Source organism: Macrobrachium nipponense, chromosome 34 (genome assembly GCF_015104395.2).
Source record: "Macrobrachium nipponense isolate FS-2020 chromosome 34, ASM1510439v2, whole genome shotgun sequence".
NCBI lineage: Eukaryota > Metazoa > Arthropoda > Malacostraca > Decapoda > Palaemonidae > Macrobrachium > Macrobrachium nipponense.
This window is the reverse complement of record NC_061095.1, coordinates 26,540,027-26,560,710: the sequence shown is the minus strand read 5'-3', so window position 1 is coordinate 26,560,710 and position 20,684 is coordinate 26,540,027. Positions and strand designations below refer to the sequence as shown.

Genomic DNA, 20,684 nt, shown 5'->3' with positions numbered 1-20,684 from the left:
CTAGTAGGCCTACGCTTCACACATCTCTATATATTATTAATATAAATCTACGTATATACCTAGTTCTGGCACATGGCACGTTACGAAACAGAACTCCAAGTAGCCAAACGACACCAAATCATAAGGTGACATGATGACACCAGGTCACATGTTCGGGCTTCGGCGAAACTTGTAGGAACATCGGCCTATACGACACGACTCCCCCTAAAAGATAAGGGGGGACAGACTTTCAGACGATACCGCCTACATAAAGCCTTTCACGCCCATTCTTGATAGTAAATTTACTTCAATTCACGACGTACCTGTTCTCGGAAGATTCAGGAACCACTGACATACTTCGACTGGGGTGGTAAAACGAGAAGAATGTGGCCCTAGGTGGAACAGAAGTTCACGTCGCAGGAGAATCGCGTCTACTACACGACTCCGTTCGGGGCTCTATGATGGGTCTGTGGGGCTGATAAAAGTTCCCTGTTCCCACCCGCTGTTTTCCCCTGTTTCGTCCTGCATCTCTCTCTCTCTCTCTCTCTCTCTCTCTCTCTCAAATATATATACGTATATCATGTCAAGATTAGCGAACCCACTATTTTTCAGGACAATATTATACCAATTTTGGTTTATATATATATATATATATATATATATATATATATATATAGATATATATATATATATGTATATATATATATATATATATATATATATATATATATATATATATATATATATATATATATATATTATATCATATAAGCATTATACATGTCATAATATAATACACACACACACACACACACACACACACACACATATATACCAATTTGATTTATATAATATATATATATATATATATATATATATATATATATATATAAGATATATATATATATATATATACATCGAGCTACAAATGTCCTTTAATATCTAATTCGCTCTACCTCGGAATTAATATATTTTCATATATGCTTAACCGAAGGGGATTTTTTTAGGCGATATGAGAATCGCCTAACAAATGCCCCTTCGGTTAAGCATATATGAAAATATATTAATTCCGAGGTAGATCGAATTAGATATTAAAGGACATTTGTAGCACGATGTATGAATATGAATAAAACACGGTAATGTGATATTATGACATATATATATATATATATATATATATATATATATATATATATATGTGTGTGTGTGTGTGTGTGTGTGTGTGTGTGTGTGTGTGTGTGTGTGCGCGCGCGCGCGCGCGGTGGGGAAGGGTTTTAAAAGTTTATTAATTTGAAAATTATTGTGCATTTTGAATTTAGTTTACTAAACTGGATCACAGACGTCCATGCAGTTCTCACTTGAGGAAGAAAACAAATCAATGGAGCAATAGGCCTAGCTCATGTATCAGTAGACGAAGAACAATTCGTTGATATGCCAGTTTGATAGCCATGCGCAGAGCAGAAAAAATAACAAAGGAAAATGGGAGGAGGTAAGGTACTACAACGCAGATGAAGCGAGTCTGAAGGAATACATTAGAGTGAGTTTGAAGGAATGTACTGTCGGCCAAAAAACTGGTGGCAGAGTTTCATAATTTTTCGTTCACCTGCCTGACTCACGATTCATGCCTTATTTATCGATTTTTCTTTTCATAGATGGAAGAAATCATATGTAATGACGTTAAAAACAGTCACTGATATCTTTAGAACATTATGTTATGTTATTGTGTAAAACTATTTTCCATATAGCAAAATTGACGTGAACGAAACGAAGTGATAAAAAAAAGTCATATCACAACCATAGATATATATTACCAAATAGATAGGAGACACCTATCACTATACTCTGTTTTTTTCCATCTGTCCATCCGCCTGTGGTGGTCACGCATGGTAACACTGCGTCCTGGGCTTTAAATACTTACTCTGTGTAAGTTTTGGGTAGATAAAAGGATATTTGGGTGTACATTTGCAACTGAAAAGTCTTTAAATAATTTACTGTATGCGAATTACACCGTTTATATTCGAAATAGGATATTATTTAAAGCCCGGGACGCAGTGTTACCATGCGCAAACATCACAAGTGGATGGACAGATGGAAAAAAACAGAGTATAGTAGTATCGCATAAAAATAGTAAAATTATCATTTTAATATTATGTTGAAGGTAGTTGAACTATTCCATATGTTAAATTTTACAGAAAACATTGGAATCTCACAAAATGTTATCAAATTTAAAACCAAAAAGAAAAGAAAAACGATATCCAAACAGTGTGAACCAGGCGACCTCACTCTATTGCTTTTGATGTTATGTGCACGGGAATCTAATGTCAATGTGTCATTTATCGGTCTAAGAAACATCCCTCGATGAGCGAGAGACAATTATTGCACTGCATTCGGTGAACGTTCCTGTTGGAGAGATACCAAGAACGCTTAATAAACCGGAGAGAATCATACATAGATGAATCAAATTGTTTAAAGAACGGTAAAATTTAGAACATGGGCCTAGAGGTGGAACACCTCAAAGCACCACAAGAGAACAAGTCAATACAGTAGTGTAAACGTTGCTGAGCAACATTCAATTGTGAATTTTGAATTCTAGTGCATCGTCACGACATTGCTGAACAAGGAATCATGACTGGTGTCTGATGAATACTTTAGATGGAGAGGAAGAGATTTTTAAATCTACACTTGAAATCTTTGATATGTGTCTAATGAATAAATCTAATGAATAAGCAAACTTATCTTTGATGGATGAGAGATTCAGTTAGGCTTACTCTTTTTGTTTTGTTTTTTATTGGTGGCCAGTGAATACCACGGATAGGGAGGGAAACAGTTTCAATGATGCATATATTTTTTCTTCAAAACCTAAAGAATACATTTTATTGGGAGATACTTTATTAACATCGGCCTAATCCCTCCATCACTCCATCAAATGAAACAGGATGATACGCAAGGAATTCGATAAAAAATAAGACTGAACTATATTCGTTTGATTTTTTTATGATTGCATTTTGACTGAATAGCTAGGTCGGAGTTAATTATGTTAAGCAATTATGAAAAGGATAAGAAGAAAGGCGAACATGGGTAATAAAACAAGAATAACGGGAATAATCAAATAAAGCAGATTAATATATGTACGTATATAATATATATATATGATATATCTATATATATAATATATTATATATATATTATATTATTTGTCGGTTTAAATATTCATTTATATTACGTATCCGAGAGAGTATACTGCTGAAAATAGACCTAGGCTAATCATGTGAGAAAATCAGAAGTCCAATTTAGGCCCACTAAATGTGTCATGCAAATTATTTTATTGATCAAAGGACAAAATTAGTTTCATTAAACATCGTTTTCAAAGAATGTTAACGCCTTGATGTATTGTTTATCGGCTGTAGGAGACGAAACGACAACAACCCAGTGCAGTACGATACGTTGAGTCAAGACTTGAGCAGCAGCAAAGCCAACTTCAAAATCTTCAGTATGCTGTCACGAAGCTAGAGTTGAGAATAAAATTAGAAATTGTTGATCCATCGGTATATATTTTCCTTACTTTGAAAAATAAATATCTTTAATACATTGAATAAGTGTGCTCTATTCTAATGTAATTTATTTCAAGTCTAGCACCTTTGAAAGGAAATTTTATTTATTGTTAAGTAAATAATCTGGCACCTGCATATGGCAATATTTCCATAACGAACAATGAATTAAGAAACTACGCCAATTCTTCGTTGGCCGTCTGTACGTAAAGGAAGAAGTGCAGCAACTAAAGAAGATGCCATTTACGAAAATATAACAATTAAAAGATTAGACTTGAACGGGTTTGAAAATTACGGAAGAAATAAAAAAATATTTACAAAATTATAAGACTGTAAAATGAATCAAACTAAATGAAGATGAAGATGAAGATGAGAAGAATTAGTCAAAATTAGACGACCACATGAGACTAAAGTCCTAACACAGTATAACGCAAAGAATGAATGTAGCATTCCAAAACTATCAAGAGAACAAAGAAATTAATGAAAATCTATGGAAAAACAAGAATAACGTTTGATAAACTTAACTAATTAAAGAAAGCAGCATGCAGACGGACTGAAACAGTAGTACCATACGGCGTCGTCAGTGAGGAAATTTAAACTTATTTAAACTCTGTTAACTGTTGACGAAATGAAATATGTAGGAAACATAAGAAAACTATAAATAGCAAATAAAAACGTGACTGAAAAAAATGCCAGTGGCAAAATTATATTGATGATAAGAACAGAGGAGATAAAGAAATACAAAACAAATGAAAGATACAATGAGTGCCAGGCTGGGTTTACGAGAGGAGGCAAGATGAAGAAAAAAAAAATCGTACAAGTATTACCGTATAGAAAAGTTATAGGAATAGAAACACTAACTAGTTGTTGCAGCCTTTAGAATCTGGGACTAATATGGAGGAAGGAATGAGATGGGTTTATGTTTCATGAGCCACGACAGTGAGTTCTTATAAAGAGCACCCATTGCACTTGCCAAATACGACAACCGTACGACTGGACGTGAACGAAACTGTTGCAATGGAACCGAATCATTGAGCTATTGCCGGAATGTACTTCGCATTTTAATTCTACAGTATTTATAGTCCCGTGGAATTCTAGCAACGTTTTGAATACTGGGAATCCCATCGTGTAACCAACGGATACCAACCTCTTGAATTTCCACTCACTGATAGCCAGTTCCCCGTAGCCACCTGAATTTCCCTAAAACAGGGAAATTCCCCTGTTCCCGCTCGCACATTGTGCGCGACGTTGGAAAAACAACGATAAAGGGTAACTGGCAGCCTCTCGCAGAAGCACAATCTTGAAGAAATCGGCACTTTAGATAAAGATATAAAAACAAATGACTCATTGTTTGCTTTATGACTACTGTTTCACTTGTGACAGACATTGTGAAAAGGTACGAAGAACAACCCAATGATAGCCGTTTACCAAAGGAATGTGGAAACTACATTTATATGCCATTAGATTTTGGAAACAATCTCGCCTCCTTTGTCTCTCGAATACCCTTTGAAACGTTCTTTACGTTTTACTTAGGCGATATATATATATTTTTTAAATAAATTACAAAGTTCTCGCGCAGGGTTTTCGTCGCCATAGTATAAAATAAACAGACTGTTAAATATTTCCTTAAATATTCCCATTTTCTGTGCAGTAGTCTCATCAAGTTTGCCAATTCAAAATAAAGGATTTTCGCTAATGAGTACTGTTTAATAAACCAGAAAAAAAAGTAGCATAATCAGAAGCAGAGACCCTCACGATGTTTTAGTTTTCCTAAAGAGGATACTTATTACTCGTGTCATTATTTCGCAATATGCAACTCTGTAGAAGATTTACCAGACAACAATAATGAAGGAAAATTTTGTCACGATCAGCTGTTGATGCTTAGTTCACATGCCATTCTCGAGAAGACCATGCGTAGTCAGTCCGTAAAGTTCCAGATGCTTTGTCTTAAAGGCATAAACAGAATAAATATATCAAAAGATTGTAAAAAATTGCGCTTTTCAGTGACCCTCATACTGGCAACACTATAAGCATTCCAGAGTGACGTCATGAGTTGCAAAGCGCAATTTCCAAAATAACCCAGACGCAATTCCATTCGTTTTGTAACAACTATGTCAAAAATATGGACCCATCTTTGTTAACAGTTTTATTTTTGGGTGTTTCAGGATTTGAGTATTTTCTCAGAAACATTCCGAAACATTTCAGCCTTTTCTCTACTTTGGGGAATATTGATACACTCACACAAACTACGGGGGGAAAAAATGTAGTACTATAGTCTAATGTGCTTACACAGTCAGGATGAAATGTCAGCCTTACATATAAGGACGTATTTTGCAATAACTAATACAGAAATTATCACCGAAAAATAACCACAAATCGTTTAATAACTCACTATAAATAAACACACACATATTAAATTAGCGTATGTTGAAATTCGTCATTGACAACCGACTGAGTAAACTAAATATTTCGGTCTTACCAGTCGGTATTGCAACTGGCTACAACTGTTTTGTTGTATTTATTTTATTTATTTATTTATTTATAATAAATGCAAATAAAATCTTACAAAACCTGACCAGATATGATTTTGTTTCATAGGCTGAAATGAGAAGCATGAAAGAATTCCGAAGTCTTCATTTTGCATGGAAGTTTACATAATCTCCACAATGTATTTTTCTTTATTTCTAAATTTTGCACATTACAGATTAGCTGTGCTTCCGAGAAATTAGATTTACGCTGATAACAGGGTGATTTAACAATGGAAATCGTAGGCTTCATCTATTGTCCCTGTTGATTATGATGTCAATATCTATCTGTTTCAGATAATAATGTCAACATTATACTCTCTCTCTCTCTCTCTCTCTCTCTCTCTCTCTCTCTCTCTCTCTCTCTCTCTCTGTATCCAAGTGCTGGGAGCCGAGTTGTGCTGAGTCCGAAAATGGACAGGTATTCACTTATGCACGGAATGCCGCAGAGCAGTACTTTGTCACATAGTGACACACACACACACACACACACACACACACACACACACACACATATATATATATAATGATAATATATCTATATATATATAATATATATATATTATATGACTGGAAAAAATGTTCTGTAACAACAGAATTCCATCTAATAAAAGGAGCCCATAAAAACACCAAAATGTAGAGAGAAAAGTACTATATTTCAGAGACTGCTGTCTCTCTCTTCAGGTATATATATATAATGTGTGTGTTGTTTTGTGTCTGTGTAAGCTTGAGCAAGTTCGTCTGTGTTAATTCTGCGTGGGTTATGCTCAGCGGAAGTCGGGCTAGTAGTTTATTGAACATTATATACTGACCGTTGAGAATCTTTATGCTCCAGTGTTATCTTTAGAATAGTTTAAAGATATTTTTGACGGTGACCCTTGACATTCAGTTGCGACGTTTTGGTGATTGTAAGCACTCATAACAACAGCAAAACCAACGATAATATTACTGAAAATAAGGAAAGATCCTTCTCATGTATATGTTGTTAAAAATGCCCTTACGCCTATTTTGAGTTTAGTTATTTAACAAACAGGGAACTACTATTATGATTTAGCACGAGCGCGCTACCCTTATTATTATTTGGCACGTTTTGACATCAGCATCCACATAAACATAAACTAATTACCATGTGACGCTACTGCACGTGCGCAATACTGACTTGTGATCACAGATTACGGCCTAGGACAGTCCTCTGCATGAAGACCGTCTCTGCGGTTTCCCTTCTTCTTCTTCACTTTAGTAGGAGATCTGGCTTCTTTTACTGTAGCCAATGTATACTCCCCTGCAAAAACACATCAGAAATACAAAGGTTTCCCTGATGTTAGAACACGGCTTCTTCTTCTTATTCTCCTCGTTATTCTATTTCACTTGACCGTACATTTTCATGAAGCTGATCACGTTCGCTCTCTAAAAATATATTTGCACTCTTGATATAGAAAGGTATTTTTCCTAATGCCCAAGAAATCAAGATAAGACAAAAGAGATACAGAGAAGATACGGAACACCGTAGAGGAATGTATACAGATAAAATGAAAGCGTATAAACGAATGACAAGCGCAGAAACACGCAGAAATATATTACAAATCCAAACCCATTTACATTGTTGTTATTTGTGACCATCCACCAAAGGGTCTCCCTTCTATGCCTATTGCCTACCGTTGTGAGGTATGATCATGTGTCATCGCTTCTTCCCTCGGACCTTATCTCACACGTTCTCGTCTGCCTCTCTCTCTCTCTCCACTACATCTACATTGGCAGACACATTCTCATATATATATATATATATATATATATATATATTATATCTATATATATATATATATATATATATATATATATAGAATATATATATATATATATATATATATAAGGATGAACATCATTATAAGTGGAAACAACAACGTGAAAGTGGTATCTAACCATCCAAATTTAGAGCACTCTCCTCGGCTGGTCTTATGCGGTACTACATTGTCTCCATATCTGGAGAGAGTCAGTCTCTCTCTCTCTCTCTCTCTCTCTCTCTCTGGTCTGGTGTCCTTGACGGAGGGGACTCAAAGGCCTCTTGTTTCAAGAACCCTCATCGTACTTTCAGCGGAGCTCACGACGTTTAGCTAGACTCATGTACCCTATACTAAATAGAGAAATACTCTCTCTCTCTCTCTCTCTCTCTCTCTCTCTCTCTCTCTCTCTCTCTCTAATGAAATGGTAGTATGGTCCAACATATTGAATCTATTGGCATTAATTCATTACACAGAATTTTTATTAGAAAAACAGATAGAAAAATATTAAGACCATCGACATTATCATTGCCTTTCAGCATGAATGAACCAAGTCTAAATAATATCATGTAGAAGCCGAGGCTCTATACTTAACCACTTTCACCTGCTGTTGTAGAATCTCACACAGGTGGCAGAGGTGACCGCTCCTCCGAAAGATTAATCTACCAATGCCCAGTAAATGCCACCACCAGGTAAACCCGCATCGGGAGGTAGGCCTAAGAAGAATCTACCGAAGGTGTTAGGCTCATGGGAGACAGTTCAGTGGGAGATGAATGGAAGACACTCGACAAACAGTTTTAGCTAATTGTATTGTTGCTCTATTTTCGTTGTAAGTGTAGACCCGTTAAGCCTTGAATTGGAATAACATTATATTCTATTACATTTATATTATTATATATTAAAAGTTGTGAAAGGCCAATAAGAAATTGTGGAAAAGTATTAGAAGAACGAACAACTAAACAATGGAAGACAAAACATGGTGAAAAAAACAATGTTAGTTACTGCGTATAACCGTTTTTTTTTTTCATTCTCACTTTTCTCAATTTTCTTAGAAATAAATTGTGATAATTGTTTATTTGATTGTGAGGGCGAGGAGGAAGTCAGCATGCAGATGGATGGACGGAAAGGGGTTGTCCAGAGTTTGATATATACAAGCCTTGGATATATACGGCTCTGGGGTTGTCTACGGGAGATAGACCTATCACACCAGAGGAGACGCAGAAACCACTTGGATGGAGGAATCTGCTTACTAACGTGAGCCCCTCGTGAGAAGTAAAAGAAGAAATTGGTACTATGGGAGCATTTCTATTTCATCAGGAAATGTCTCGTCCATTAATAAGTTTGTCTCTTCGATAGGCCTTACTTTGTATTTTTCTGTACTTCTTTATAATGGTTAAATGGTAAGTAAGAGAGGTACGTAGGAATAAGCAAAATTTAGAGGAGCTGAGCACGGCAGAGATAAACAACCCTCGGAGTCTAGCAGCAGGTAAGATCATACGAAGAAAAAGTAGCATAGAAGAACGCGCCCACACTCGAGGTCTAAGCAACACTTTTGACCTATATATATAGCCTAGACTCCTCTTTCAAAAAGACATGTACGTCTACTTTGAGAATCTCGAAAATGCAAAGTGATTTAGAACAGCGATTGAAAAATAAAGTAGTAAACAATGCACCGACGTTTCTTCGGCGCAATCGGGTGTTCTGTCCGGTGGTGACCTCTGCCACGGCCCGTGAAACTCAGCCACGGTTCGGTGGCGGCTTATGTTGTTGGTACGATTATGGCTAACTTGAACCTTAAATAAAATAAAATAAGCTACTGAGGCTAGAATCATGCAATTTGGTATGTTTGATGATTGGAGAGTGGATGATCAACGTACCAATTTTCAGCCCTCTAACCTCAGGAGGTTTTAAGATCTGAGGGCGGACGGACAGCCAAAGCCAACACAATCGTTTGTTTTATTTCTTTTACAGATAACTAAAAAAGGAACCGTTTACTATCTGAGGAGTTCAAGTTCTCCATGGACCGTCAGAAATGGCGAAGCCAGTAATTGGTGCCTTTCCTTTGTTTTCAAGAACCATTTATCTTTCGGATGGGTACCCCCCCCCCCCCACCAACAGATAAGGATCTTTCGTACCGCGCATTTCATGGGGAGTCTGACCAGACGACCAATTGAGCATCTTTGAAAATCTTTTTAAAAAATCAGTTGATGATGAGATCCGTCGACTGGGTAGGAAAATGTCGCGAGACTGGTAACGACGTAAAAAGAAAGACCAAAGCAAAATAAGTTTTTGGATAATTTGATTCGTTTTAAACAGCAATACATTAATTTCACCACCCGTTACTCGAATGCTATACTCTGGCTACAAAAGGTTGAGACTCGAGGGTGATTAGCACTGCTGCCATATTTTCTTAAACTCGTTCAAACGTTTCAGGAAAAAGGGTGACAATCTGGTAGATTTCGCAAAATTTTTGAGCGGTTCTGCCATTTCCTCGTGTATGGGTGATTAAGAGAGAGAAGTGACCATGGGTCACAATAGTAAGAGGATTGTCTGTCACCTCCCTCCATTCGTCGGTACGAAAGCAAAACATGAAGATCAAAACATTATACTTAGACTGTGCTGTACATTTTTCGAATTGCTTAATGATGTACCTATGTACACATATACCTTTTATATACGTAAGTACACACGTTAAATGTAACATACTTACACATGGCATATATTACTTTAAAACGAAGTCACTTGTGAATAAAAGCAAATAGCTGGACAGTACGCTCGTGTTGTTTACTCTCGGGTCTCGGGATTAGCCTTAATTAACCTCGAGGAGGTTAATCCTGAAAATGTACCTTTTTGGATTAGGATTAAATACCTCCTTTGGCAAAATGGGAGACGTGTCAACGCCGCTAATTGTAGGAAAGTCTCAACGTTTCGTACCTAGAGTATAGTTATTATATATACCACGATTGCTGGCTTCTTTTTGTTCCCTGTTCTGAAGATATCGCCGTGTGAATATACGTAGTCAGCGCATGCGCTATATCTAATTTTGAATTTGCCCTTCCATTCATTTACAATTAACGGACATAATAGCTATAAATATAAAGCTCCGACGGAGATGTACCGAAACTAATGAAGCATTTTCAAAACGAAAATAACAGATTATTTGAAATTATTCACGAAAAAAAAAATATTGACTGATATATGAGTCTAATGATCACCAGAGAAGATAGTCTTTATCCCTTAAGCGATAATTTCCAGGAATACAAGAAAGAAAACGGAAGTTCTGGTGGTGATAGGCGTCTACTGTTTAAAGCAGTTCGCATGAGATAAGAACCAATCAGCGGAGCGTTGATGATTACACAGAAGTATGCAACAGTGATTACATAGGCCTACTTACTACTTATCTCTGCGTCAGTTCGGAATCTTGTATAGTTCCGGACGGGTCATGACGATGCATAGTTTTATCTGTTAAATAAATATCATGAAATAGAGTTATGAAACGATTTGTTATCTTATCACACTGATAATAGCAATCATTACCACGACTGAAAATGAGAGCTAGCAACCGGTAACAAACAGGTAAAAAAATTAGTCTAAGTTTTTTCCGCGCAATCGAATGTTCTGTACAGCATATAATGATGTATGACACTTTCAGCCACGGCCCGGTGGTGGCCTCTGTTGTTGGCACCTTTAGCCTTGCCAGACGCACGATCATGGCTAAATTCAACCTTAGATAAAATAAAAACTACTATATGACACAGTAAGCCACGACCCATGAAACTCTCAGCGGCGGGTCATGAAATTTCAGCCACAGACTGGTTGTTGTCTGTGTTGTTGGCACCTATCGCCATGCCAGACGCACGATCATGGCTAAATTCAACCTTGAATAAAATAAAAACTACAGAGGCTAGAGGGCTGCAATTTGGTATGTTTGATGATTGGTGGGTGGATGATCAACATACCAATTGGCAACACTCTAGCCTCGGTAGTTTTTAAGATCTGAGGGCGGATGGACAGATTTGCAAAAAAATTGCAACTTCATTAAATGCCGCTAGAACAGAGAGTTGGATAAACTTAAAGATATTCAGGAAGAAGACAAAGACATGTATAGGTATTGGACTTTGAATATTAACCAAACTGATGCCGAAGAACATAATAATAATAATCAATTTGAAATTTTTATCAACTTACTCATTAATATGTTAATTAATTCTTTTAATAATAACTGATCCCTTCTGTCTGTATATCCCGTTTCGTTCTGCTAATTTATTCAAATGAACACCACTATATTCTTTGGAAGCTTGAATTTCAAGTCAGTGGCCTCTGTGGGGTTTGTTCCAAATGAATAGGATTAATCTCCGGAGTAATAATAGTAATAAGAATAATAATAAATATTGAAAATGGAACACGCAGGCATCTCTGCTTTCTCAGTAATGGCGGACTATCATGACGGTTACACATAATCTGATCTTATCTTTTTTATTATTCTTATTTATTTATACATTCCAAGATAAGAGACGTGAGCAAATAGTGATGTCATGGTTACTTTTCGCTTTTTTTTTATTACAACCTCTCCGTCGCCCTGTGGATCAAAGTAGTTCACGTTATCGTCTCTCTCTCTCTCTCTCTCTCTCTCTCTCTCATTGCCTCTTACATACACTTTTATAATCGTTATTTCATTCGGTCGTTTTAACATCTGCAAATTAACAAATACTTTAACCACGTGTGTATTTTCTATACACATTCATTCTTCTTCTTCTTCTTCGTCTTAATAATATTATTATTCTTAATTACTCTCCTTCAAGGTGCTTCTCTCTTCCATTCTAACTTACTTGAAAACATAGTGAATTTCTGCTTCCTTTATTTGTTCTTGCGTTATTTTTTACTTAATTTATCAGTATACCTCCTTAATTTATCTTTATATTGTTAGTTTCCTTTCTCTGCTTTCCCTTCTTTGTATATATGTAAAATATGGTCTTGCTTGGTAGTAGTTAATCATATAATATAATAATGATAATAATTTTGGAGTATTTCGTCTCTTTCATTTCTACTGTAATATCATTTTTGGTTTACCAGAACTTTCCCTCGTTACTCGCGTTACCATGGTAACACATCCACTGACAGAAGACGTGAAAAATGATCAGTCTTAAAAGATGATGTACAGGAAATAAGGGAAACTATTTAATTCAAGGATTTATCAGCTGACTTTATTAGTGTAAGCCTCTACGGATTACTAAGGCCGTAGTCAAGCGAGCAACTAAAGTTATGAATGACGCTTATTCCACGTGACTAGGTATGTCCTTCCTTCGCCATATTTTACCTTTACGTGGTTACCCACCGTCATAGAAAACGGTAAGTGCCGTTGGAGGACGGGGCTGTGAGACGATTGTCTCATATCTATTTCTCTCTTTCTGCTTCTCGTCTGTTTATAAGTTTGTATTCTTTTTCTAGTGGAACTGTCTTCTTCTTGCTGTCCGCTCGGTAATTCATCGCATGGTCACTGACATTTAATGACTGCTACTGGTGACTTTCTCTGATCGCGGATGGATATACATAAGATACCATACGTACATATATATATATATATAGATATTATATATTCATATATATATATATATATATATATATTCGTAATACCACATCTGGATAAATAGAATATCGTGTATATCAGTTATCTGTTGAAATGTTTGTGCTCTTTAATCTTGTGTTCCCTTGTTATACTTTTCATTCTCTGCTCCTCTTTCTTCTTTGTACCTGTAGAATTAGATGTACACAAAAACGCTCACACACACACACACACACACACAGAGAGAGAGAGAGAGAGAGAGAGAGAGAGAGAGAGAGAGAGACTCTTTTCATGTAAAGAGTAAAGAGAACTGCCCTTTCACCTTCGCCAAGTGCCAGTTGCATAGTTGCATTAATTTTCAGAACCTGTCACCTTCACTCTCTCCCCTCTGCTATACCACACACATTCCTTCTCTCTCTCTCAACAAAGTCAGGCAAACGGGCCCATGTACTCGCTTTATCTAAAGGTAAACACATCATGGGTGATAAAAACTCAACGAACGGTTCTAAAATATCGAAATAAGTTTCCTTGAGTCATAGGTAGTACTACTGTAGTACTCTTACTGTTCTCAGTGAACGCCTACGTGGTTTCCTAACCCTGATTTTTAGCTGGTTTATAACCTTCATTAAGAGTTGCCAGATACGGATTTACTGTTTATTTTTTAAGGATATTCTGCCACCAGGAAAGTCAATTTGTCTTGGTAATGATGATAAAAGTTGATCTGAGTAGTCCCACCATTCCTGAGTGCCTAATATTCGCACAGATTAACACTAGTTTTTTATTATTAGGCTATTTTTGTATCCATATATTACATAAACATATAGATAAGATTGTCCTTTTTTAACTATGGGAATAGCATATTGTGGCATTAGTGTCAATTTAACACTCATTCAAAATCTACAAACATCATTCACAAGAAAGTATTAGTGAATTAAATAATTTGTGTTATGATATCCATTTATGTACTTATTTCGTTAATATTAACAGTTTTATCTAAGTGTCCAGTAAAAACAATGTATTAGACTATAACGAGCAAGTAAAAGGCAATTTCCATTTTAGTAAAAATACGCGCAAAGTTTTCACTACAAAAACAAATTTAACAACTATCCAATTTAATTTCTTTAGTTGAAAATTAGGCGGTTTTACTAATAAACCACTAGACGCAAAAGCGTTCCTGCAATGTGCAACCAGGCTTCCGGAAGTGGGGGAAAACCAGAGGGAAACTTGTCGGTGGCATTGACGGATCTTCTACCGGGTTGGAGGAAGAATTCACGGTTGTTCTGTGCAAGAGTGAATCCGTTTATGGTTTTCGTTTGCAAACGAGCCAAATAATATAAGAAATAGGAGAGAACGGGTTTTCCTAAGTTTTCCCCAAACTAGCTCGGGAATTTCTGCTCATGATTTGCTTTGTTCTTTGTTATCAGCTACATTGTTCCTTGCGTGTGTGACTCATTCGGTTTAGTCTAAGAAAAAAAAAAAAAAGTAAAATGTTGCTGGAATTCAAAACCAGATTGTGTAACGGCCGCCACTGGTTTCCCTGATAACAACTTCCATTTAATTTCAGTTCCTCGAGATATCCTTCAGTTGACGTAAAGAGAATATTACTGAACCCACAATCCAGGAGATACTTCATACAAGACAAAACCATAGACCTATCTGCTTGGAAAACATCTCTTGATACTGAATAAAATGTTACCCTGCAGGGTAATAAACTTAACCTATAGCAAGGAGTCATAGGGAGTAAAATTTTTTTATTATTTGTTCTGTTGAATTGTATTTCATCTGTTGACGAGGCGGTAGGTACGTAGTAGTACAAATGCCAGACCAATCGAATCATACCCGATCGAGGTCTAAGTCTTGCAGTCTGGTAGGTGTCTCCAGCCTCAAGGAATCACAAAAGCACTTCGCTAAAGTTAGAATCTTCTTAATGTTATGCAATGGAAGGTGAACTGAATAAAAAAATACTCTACATAACAGTTATTCATAAATATTAGGGTATTAAAATCACACATACACACACACACACGAAACAAAGCACTCACCGATATAGCGGAACGCTTCCTCTCATGCAGCTGCATGTTCTTGAATTCTGAAAACATTTATCTCAAAAATTATTCTGGACAGTGATCTTTGCTGTTAAAAGTCTGGATCTTGAACTATTACCTGCTTTAATAATATCTTGATATGGTGGAGAATAACAACACAGAAAGCGAATTCATCTGAACACTAAAATAACATTTGATTAAATTTAAAAACAACGGATCAATACATTTTTTACGGTTAGCATATCTAAGTTTCATTTCCGTCCGATAAGACCGTGCCTTCGAGACTCAGAATTAGGCTCCGTCCTTCGTCTTCCACCTCCTTGTCCCCCATTCAGATCATTCAGACCTGGGCAAGACAATGGGGTTTCGTTTATCGTCCCGTCAGCTTGAACTTGAAGTATAAATGGGCAGGAAAACAGCTGCAAAGAATTTTTTCACTTGGCGTTTCCGAAGCTCTTCTGCCGAAGTCTCGTCAGGAATCTGATGGCAGTTCATTTTTAATGTTGGTAAGGATTGTGTCTTGCAAATTCTCCTTCTTTCACTTCTTTCCTTGTAGACTTATGTTCGTTCCCATCTGACCGACTGGGTTTATTTTAACCCATGATAAGCGAGCGCGAAAAAATTGTAAATGATATACATCTGAAAGATAAGATTTCCACCCTAAATACCAAGATTATTCATTTTTACGCCATGGTTTGATGACGTAAGCATTATACTTCATCGAGTCTACGAGCGTCCTTTGATAATAGCTTCTGCTGTCCTCAGAAAACATTGACCCATTTAAATGCAGCACTGCCTATGGCAAGGCATCATCTTTGAAACTGTCAACACTTTCTTGGCCACTGGACACTTTTTAAAACGAAAAAAAAAAAAATCTAGATATTCACAATAAAAAAAAAATAAAAAAAAAAACAGGAAAAGAATGTTGACAACCTTCACCTAAAACAGGATACCGTTTTTATCACCAAAGCTCGACAAGACTTACAAAGTTTGGTGAATATATATAATATAATATACATTAAACTAAAATAAATAAATAAATAAATAAAGGTATTCGATGTGTACCAGGAGGAAAACCTCGCAGTAGCACTGTGCACCAATTGTTAGGAGAAGGTGGAAAGTACGATAGAAGAGAATATGAATGGAAGTGCGGTAAAGGGAATGAAAGGGGTTGCAGCTAGGAGCCGAAGGAACGCTGCAGGAAGGGATATTGGTGATGGTTTGGACCAAGGCATATTCTTCGTTTCGTTGGTCACCCGAATAGTTGGTAGACCTAGACCTACTTAGGTGAGAATTGCGAGACGGAAGGCTGGAGATGAGTGGAGACATGTGGAAGTAAAAGGAAAAAAATGTCGAGCAGTAGAATCATACACATACAGATGCTCTTAGTGTCGTGCGGATTTAGAAGCGATGGGATTACATTAAAAACTTGTATGCGGTAAACATAAGCAAGTTACCGAAGAAAAATCACATAAATATGTAATGAATCACCATGTTTTGTTGTCTAATAAACATGGAGATGAACAGTCGTTACCGAAACGCTAGGCTCTTTTAAATATAACTCTTATTGTAAAGTAATCCTCTCGTGAAACATTCATTTATCTGGGACTATAATGGTGTTAAAACAAAGGCGATGGCTTTTGAGGGATTTTACACGAATAAGTGTTTGAAATTCAAAGAATTCGTGTACAAAAAAAGTCATTGTTCAATACCGGCAATGGTCATTCACTGTCAAATAATTCAGTATACGGTACTGTATTATACATGTTTAATGATTGTCGTCCCGGTTACGTAAGCATGGCACTCAATGGACCTTGGTGCTCGAAAAAGAAAGTGGTGGAAAAGGCAAACAGGTGTAGATATACTGTATACTTGTTCTACTTTAGTTATTTGTAAGCTCAAGACTTCCCAAATCCTAAGGAATGGTAAGGCGATAAAATGTAAACAAAGACTGATAAGATGTTAGAAATCGTATCAAAATAATAACAACTGCGCAACACTGACAGGTGGATTACCCGAGGCATCATCTGGTACTAAAGAGTCAAACGAGAATCGAAAGTAATATTTTTAAAATTTCCTTAGTAGTAAATAAACGAGTCTTTTTAGAACAAATCGAATTTTAGAAACGTAATATATATATAAAATAAGATGAATATAATTTAAAAATAATTTTATATTTTCATCAAGGTTACGAAGCAAGTTAAGAAAAGAAGTGGCACCACTGCGTTAGTTAGTAAACATGTCGACACAGACACAATGGCACTGGAATCTCCTCCCTAGCGTTATTTTGATCGAAATCCTGTCGTATTTGCCGCTGTCTGACAGGATTAACGCGTGCTCTACGTGCAAGGCATGGCGATCTGCTCTTTTCCACCCGAGTTTCTGGCGAAGGATCGAACTGGTGTTTAAATCGTGCGAGTGGAACAAGATCGAGCGTTCGCGATTCATAGCGTCATGGGGAGTCAGGAAACTAAGGTGCTGTGTCCTGCATCTCGAGACTGTCAACATCAACTGTTTAGTGGAGGCCGACCATGTTTTACTAAGACTTTCCAGAAACCCACAGGTGAGCTTTGTCAATTTTACGTAATTTACCCGTCTTCCGTCAGTTTACGTTCGTTGAATGTCAGTCTGTCTGTCTTTGGTTAGGCTAGGTAGATCTTGGTCTTCTTAGCTTAGCCAAACAGAACTTACGTCTCTCTTACATCTAACCCATACCATTGTACGTCCCATTTGCGTCTAACCTAACCTAACCTGTACGACTCGCTTACGTTTAACCTAGGCTATAGGGTAAACAACCGCATGGACTGGCTCAACTCACTGACGGTCACGGCTGGACACCCTCCGAAAAAGTACTTAGGCTATAGGGTTAAAAAACCGCATTGTACAGGGGTGGACCATGTACGATCAATGTGTACAACCCCAAAAAAAGTACATTAGGGTAAAAAAACCGTAGGGTCCAGAGTGGACCATGTACGGTCAGCTTGGACAATCCCAAAAAAAGTACATTATAACGCGTCCTGACATCAGAGATGGGCATCAGTCGCGACTTGTTGTTGGTGACAAACGGAGCTAAAGACCTCTCTCTCCTTTCGAAGTAAGTATTTTCTCCAAAGTTAGAAATTAAGGCAAAATTTTAAGATTTAAACAGAGGGTAGTGAAAAGGGTGTCAAACGTAGTGCAAATCTCACCAAAACGCGTTCAACATTATTACTTACAACTCGAAGTATTTAGAAGATTGACGCCATCTCGATGTTTATGGAGTCGCTTGTGTCAATTAACTAACCATTTCCTGTGATAAATCTGCACACCACTTGTACCCACAGACGCTGGGGCTCTTTCATCACAACAAACGGAAAACTTTTCCTCTTCGAGTAAACAACTGTTCTCTCCGAGTAAACAACTGTTTTCTAGAAGACGACGACGAAGAGTGCACTTGGATAATTTTGTAAATAAATAGTAAACCATCAATATTTTACATATTTAGGGTAGAGCACCACGGCAGGCCAACCCTCATCACGGTGGACGGGTCTTATTCACTCGATATTTAATTGGTGAAACAAGAATACAATTGCAACTCTAAGTATACCATTTAAAAGACTGAAGTTTCGTCAAATAATGTGATAGATGAAAGCCCATACGAACTAAACTAAGCATGTGAGCTCTTCGTAAAATATGTTTTCAAGGCAGTTTTGAAATCCAATATGGCGGCTACGTTTTGCATGGAAGGTTCTCATCAGTGACGACCACCATCTTTCCCCAGCCTTCCCAGCACTCATTTGAACAATGTTAGTGTATATATGTAACGTTTATTGATCTTACTCAAGATTGCAGTTGTAATCAGCACAATAAAACAACATTTTGTTGCCTATATTAGTGAAAGTATGAAACTTGTTATTCCCGGGGTTATGTTGGAACTGAATTCATTCTTAACCTTGTAATCGGTGGTTTTTATCCTTACTGCCATCACAACTGAAACTCCACAGTGCTTATTTGATTGTAATTATACACATTTTGGTCTTAATTCACTCCACAGTGCACTTGAACCACGCTGTGGTTCCTGGTTCCTAAGCACTCACTCCGCAAACACAGTTATGAGCAGCAGACGACAACACTGATTATGAGATGCAAAGCTTTATTCCCTTAATTGTTTACTTTACTCAATATTTAGTTTAACTTTACTTCAAAATGTTTATTTAATTCATGTCCTATTATCCCTTTTTTGCAACCAAATTAACCCCCAAAAATTACAAATGTTTCGGATGTATACTTACGAGCAGACGACGTGAGGAAAAATGACTCATCGTTGCCAATCTAGTGGAGCGTCACACATACGCCGATGCATTTACAAACTGTTTCGATGAATTCTAGTTGTCATAGTAATGCAGTAATGATAAAATTGCTGTAACATGTACGTATTATAATAAACAAACAGATACGCTAATTTCACTTATTTCCCCGGTTTTGTTTTGTAAGTCTTATACCTAGTTTGGAGGGTAAACACATACCAATTGACAACACTGATAAACAATTGAAGAGCGCGAAACGCCGCAAAGAATGCCGTAGTCCCCTTGAATAAGTGCTGGTAAGAGGTTGGTTTACGATTGTTGTGATGAAAGTGCCCCAGCGTCTATGGGTACAAGTGGTGTGCAGATTTAGCACAGGAAATGGGAAGTTTGTTGACACAAGCGACTCCGTAAACATCAAGATGGCGTCAATCTTCGAAACATTTTTAGTTGTAAGTAAAATTTTTCTAAAGCGTTTTGGTGAGATTTCCACTGCCGTAGCCACCCTTTTCACTACCCTCTGTTTAAATCTTAAAATTTGGCCTTAATTTCTAACTTTGGAGGAGACTTACTTCGAAGGAGGTAGAAGGTCTTTAGCTCCGTTTCTCACCAACAACAAGTCACGACTGATGCCCATCTCCGGTGTCAGGACGCGTTATAATGAACTTTTTCGGAGGGTGGCAAGCGTTGAATGTAGGTGGCCTGTTTGTCCTGCTGTGATGTTTTACCCTATGATGATTAATTTGAAAATATTCGTTATTGAAAAAGTAACTCGATTCTGACTCAAATGTATAAGTATTATTTTTGTTCCGACACGGCATACAAACCTTCGGTCCTTTTACAATAGGAAGGTACTAGCGGCAGCTGGATAGGTCGTAAGCTTTCGAACAAGGGGTTCGGTAGTTAACTGCTTGTCCGAATGGCGCGCGCGCGCGCGACTGGGAGGTAAACAAACACTTTGCT

The 20,684-nt window shown here is 37.0% G+C and overlaps 2 protein-coding genes across 4 annotated transcripts in view; one reads left to right on the top strand and one right to left on the bottom strand.

The window, feature by feature from the left end:
- The window catches only part of LOC135207989 (putative helicase mov-10-B.1), a 221,559-nt gene extending 221,104 nt beyond the window's left edge, over positions 1-455 (bottom strand). For 2 of the 3 annotated variants that reach the window (XM_064240068.1, XM_064240066.1), the window contains exon 1: positions 303-455. The gene's annotated coding sequence lies outside the window, so the exon portion shown is untranslated. Of the gene's footprint in view, positions 1-59; positions 114-302 lie in introns of those variants that run through there. The other variant, XM_064240067.1, reaches the window with a different exon arrangement.
- Positions 456-17,651: 17,196 nt separating this feature from the next.
- Positions 17,652-20,684, top strand: part of LOC135207988 (F-box only protein 33-like) — a 44,954-nt gene continuing 41,921 nt past the window's right edge. Inside the window, exon 1 of the mRNA XM_064240065.1 lies at positions 17,652-18,001. Within this exon, the coding sequence (XP_064096135.1) occupies positions 17,678-18,001 (324 nt within the window). The 5' untranslated portion in view covers positions 17,652-17,677. The remainder of the gene's footprint in view (positions 18,002-20,684) is intronic.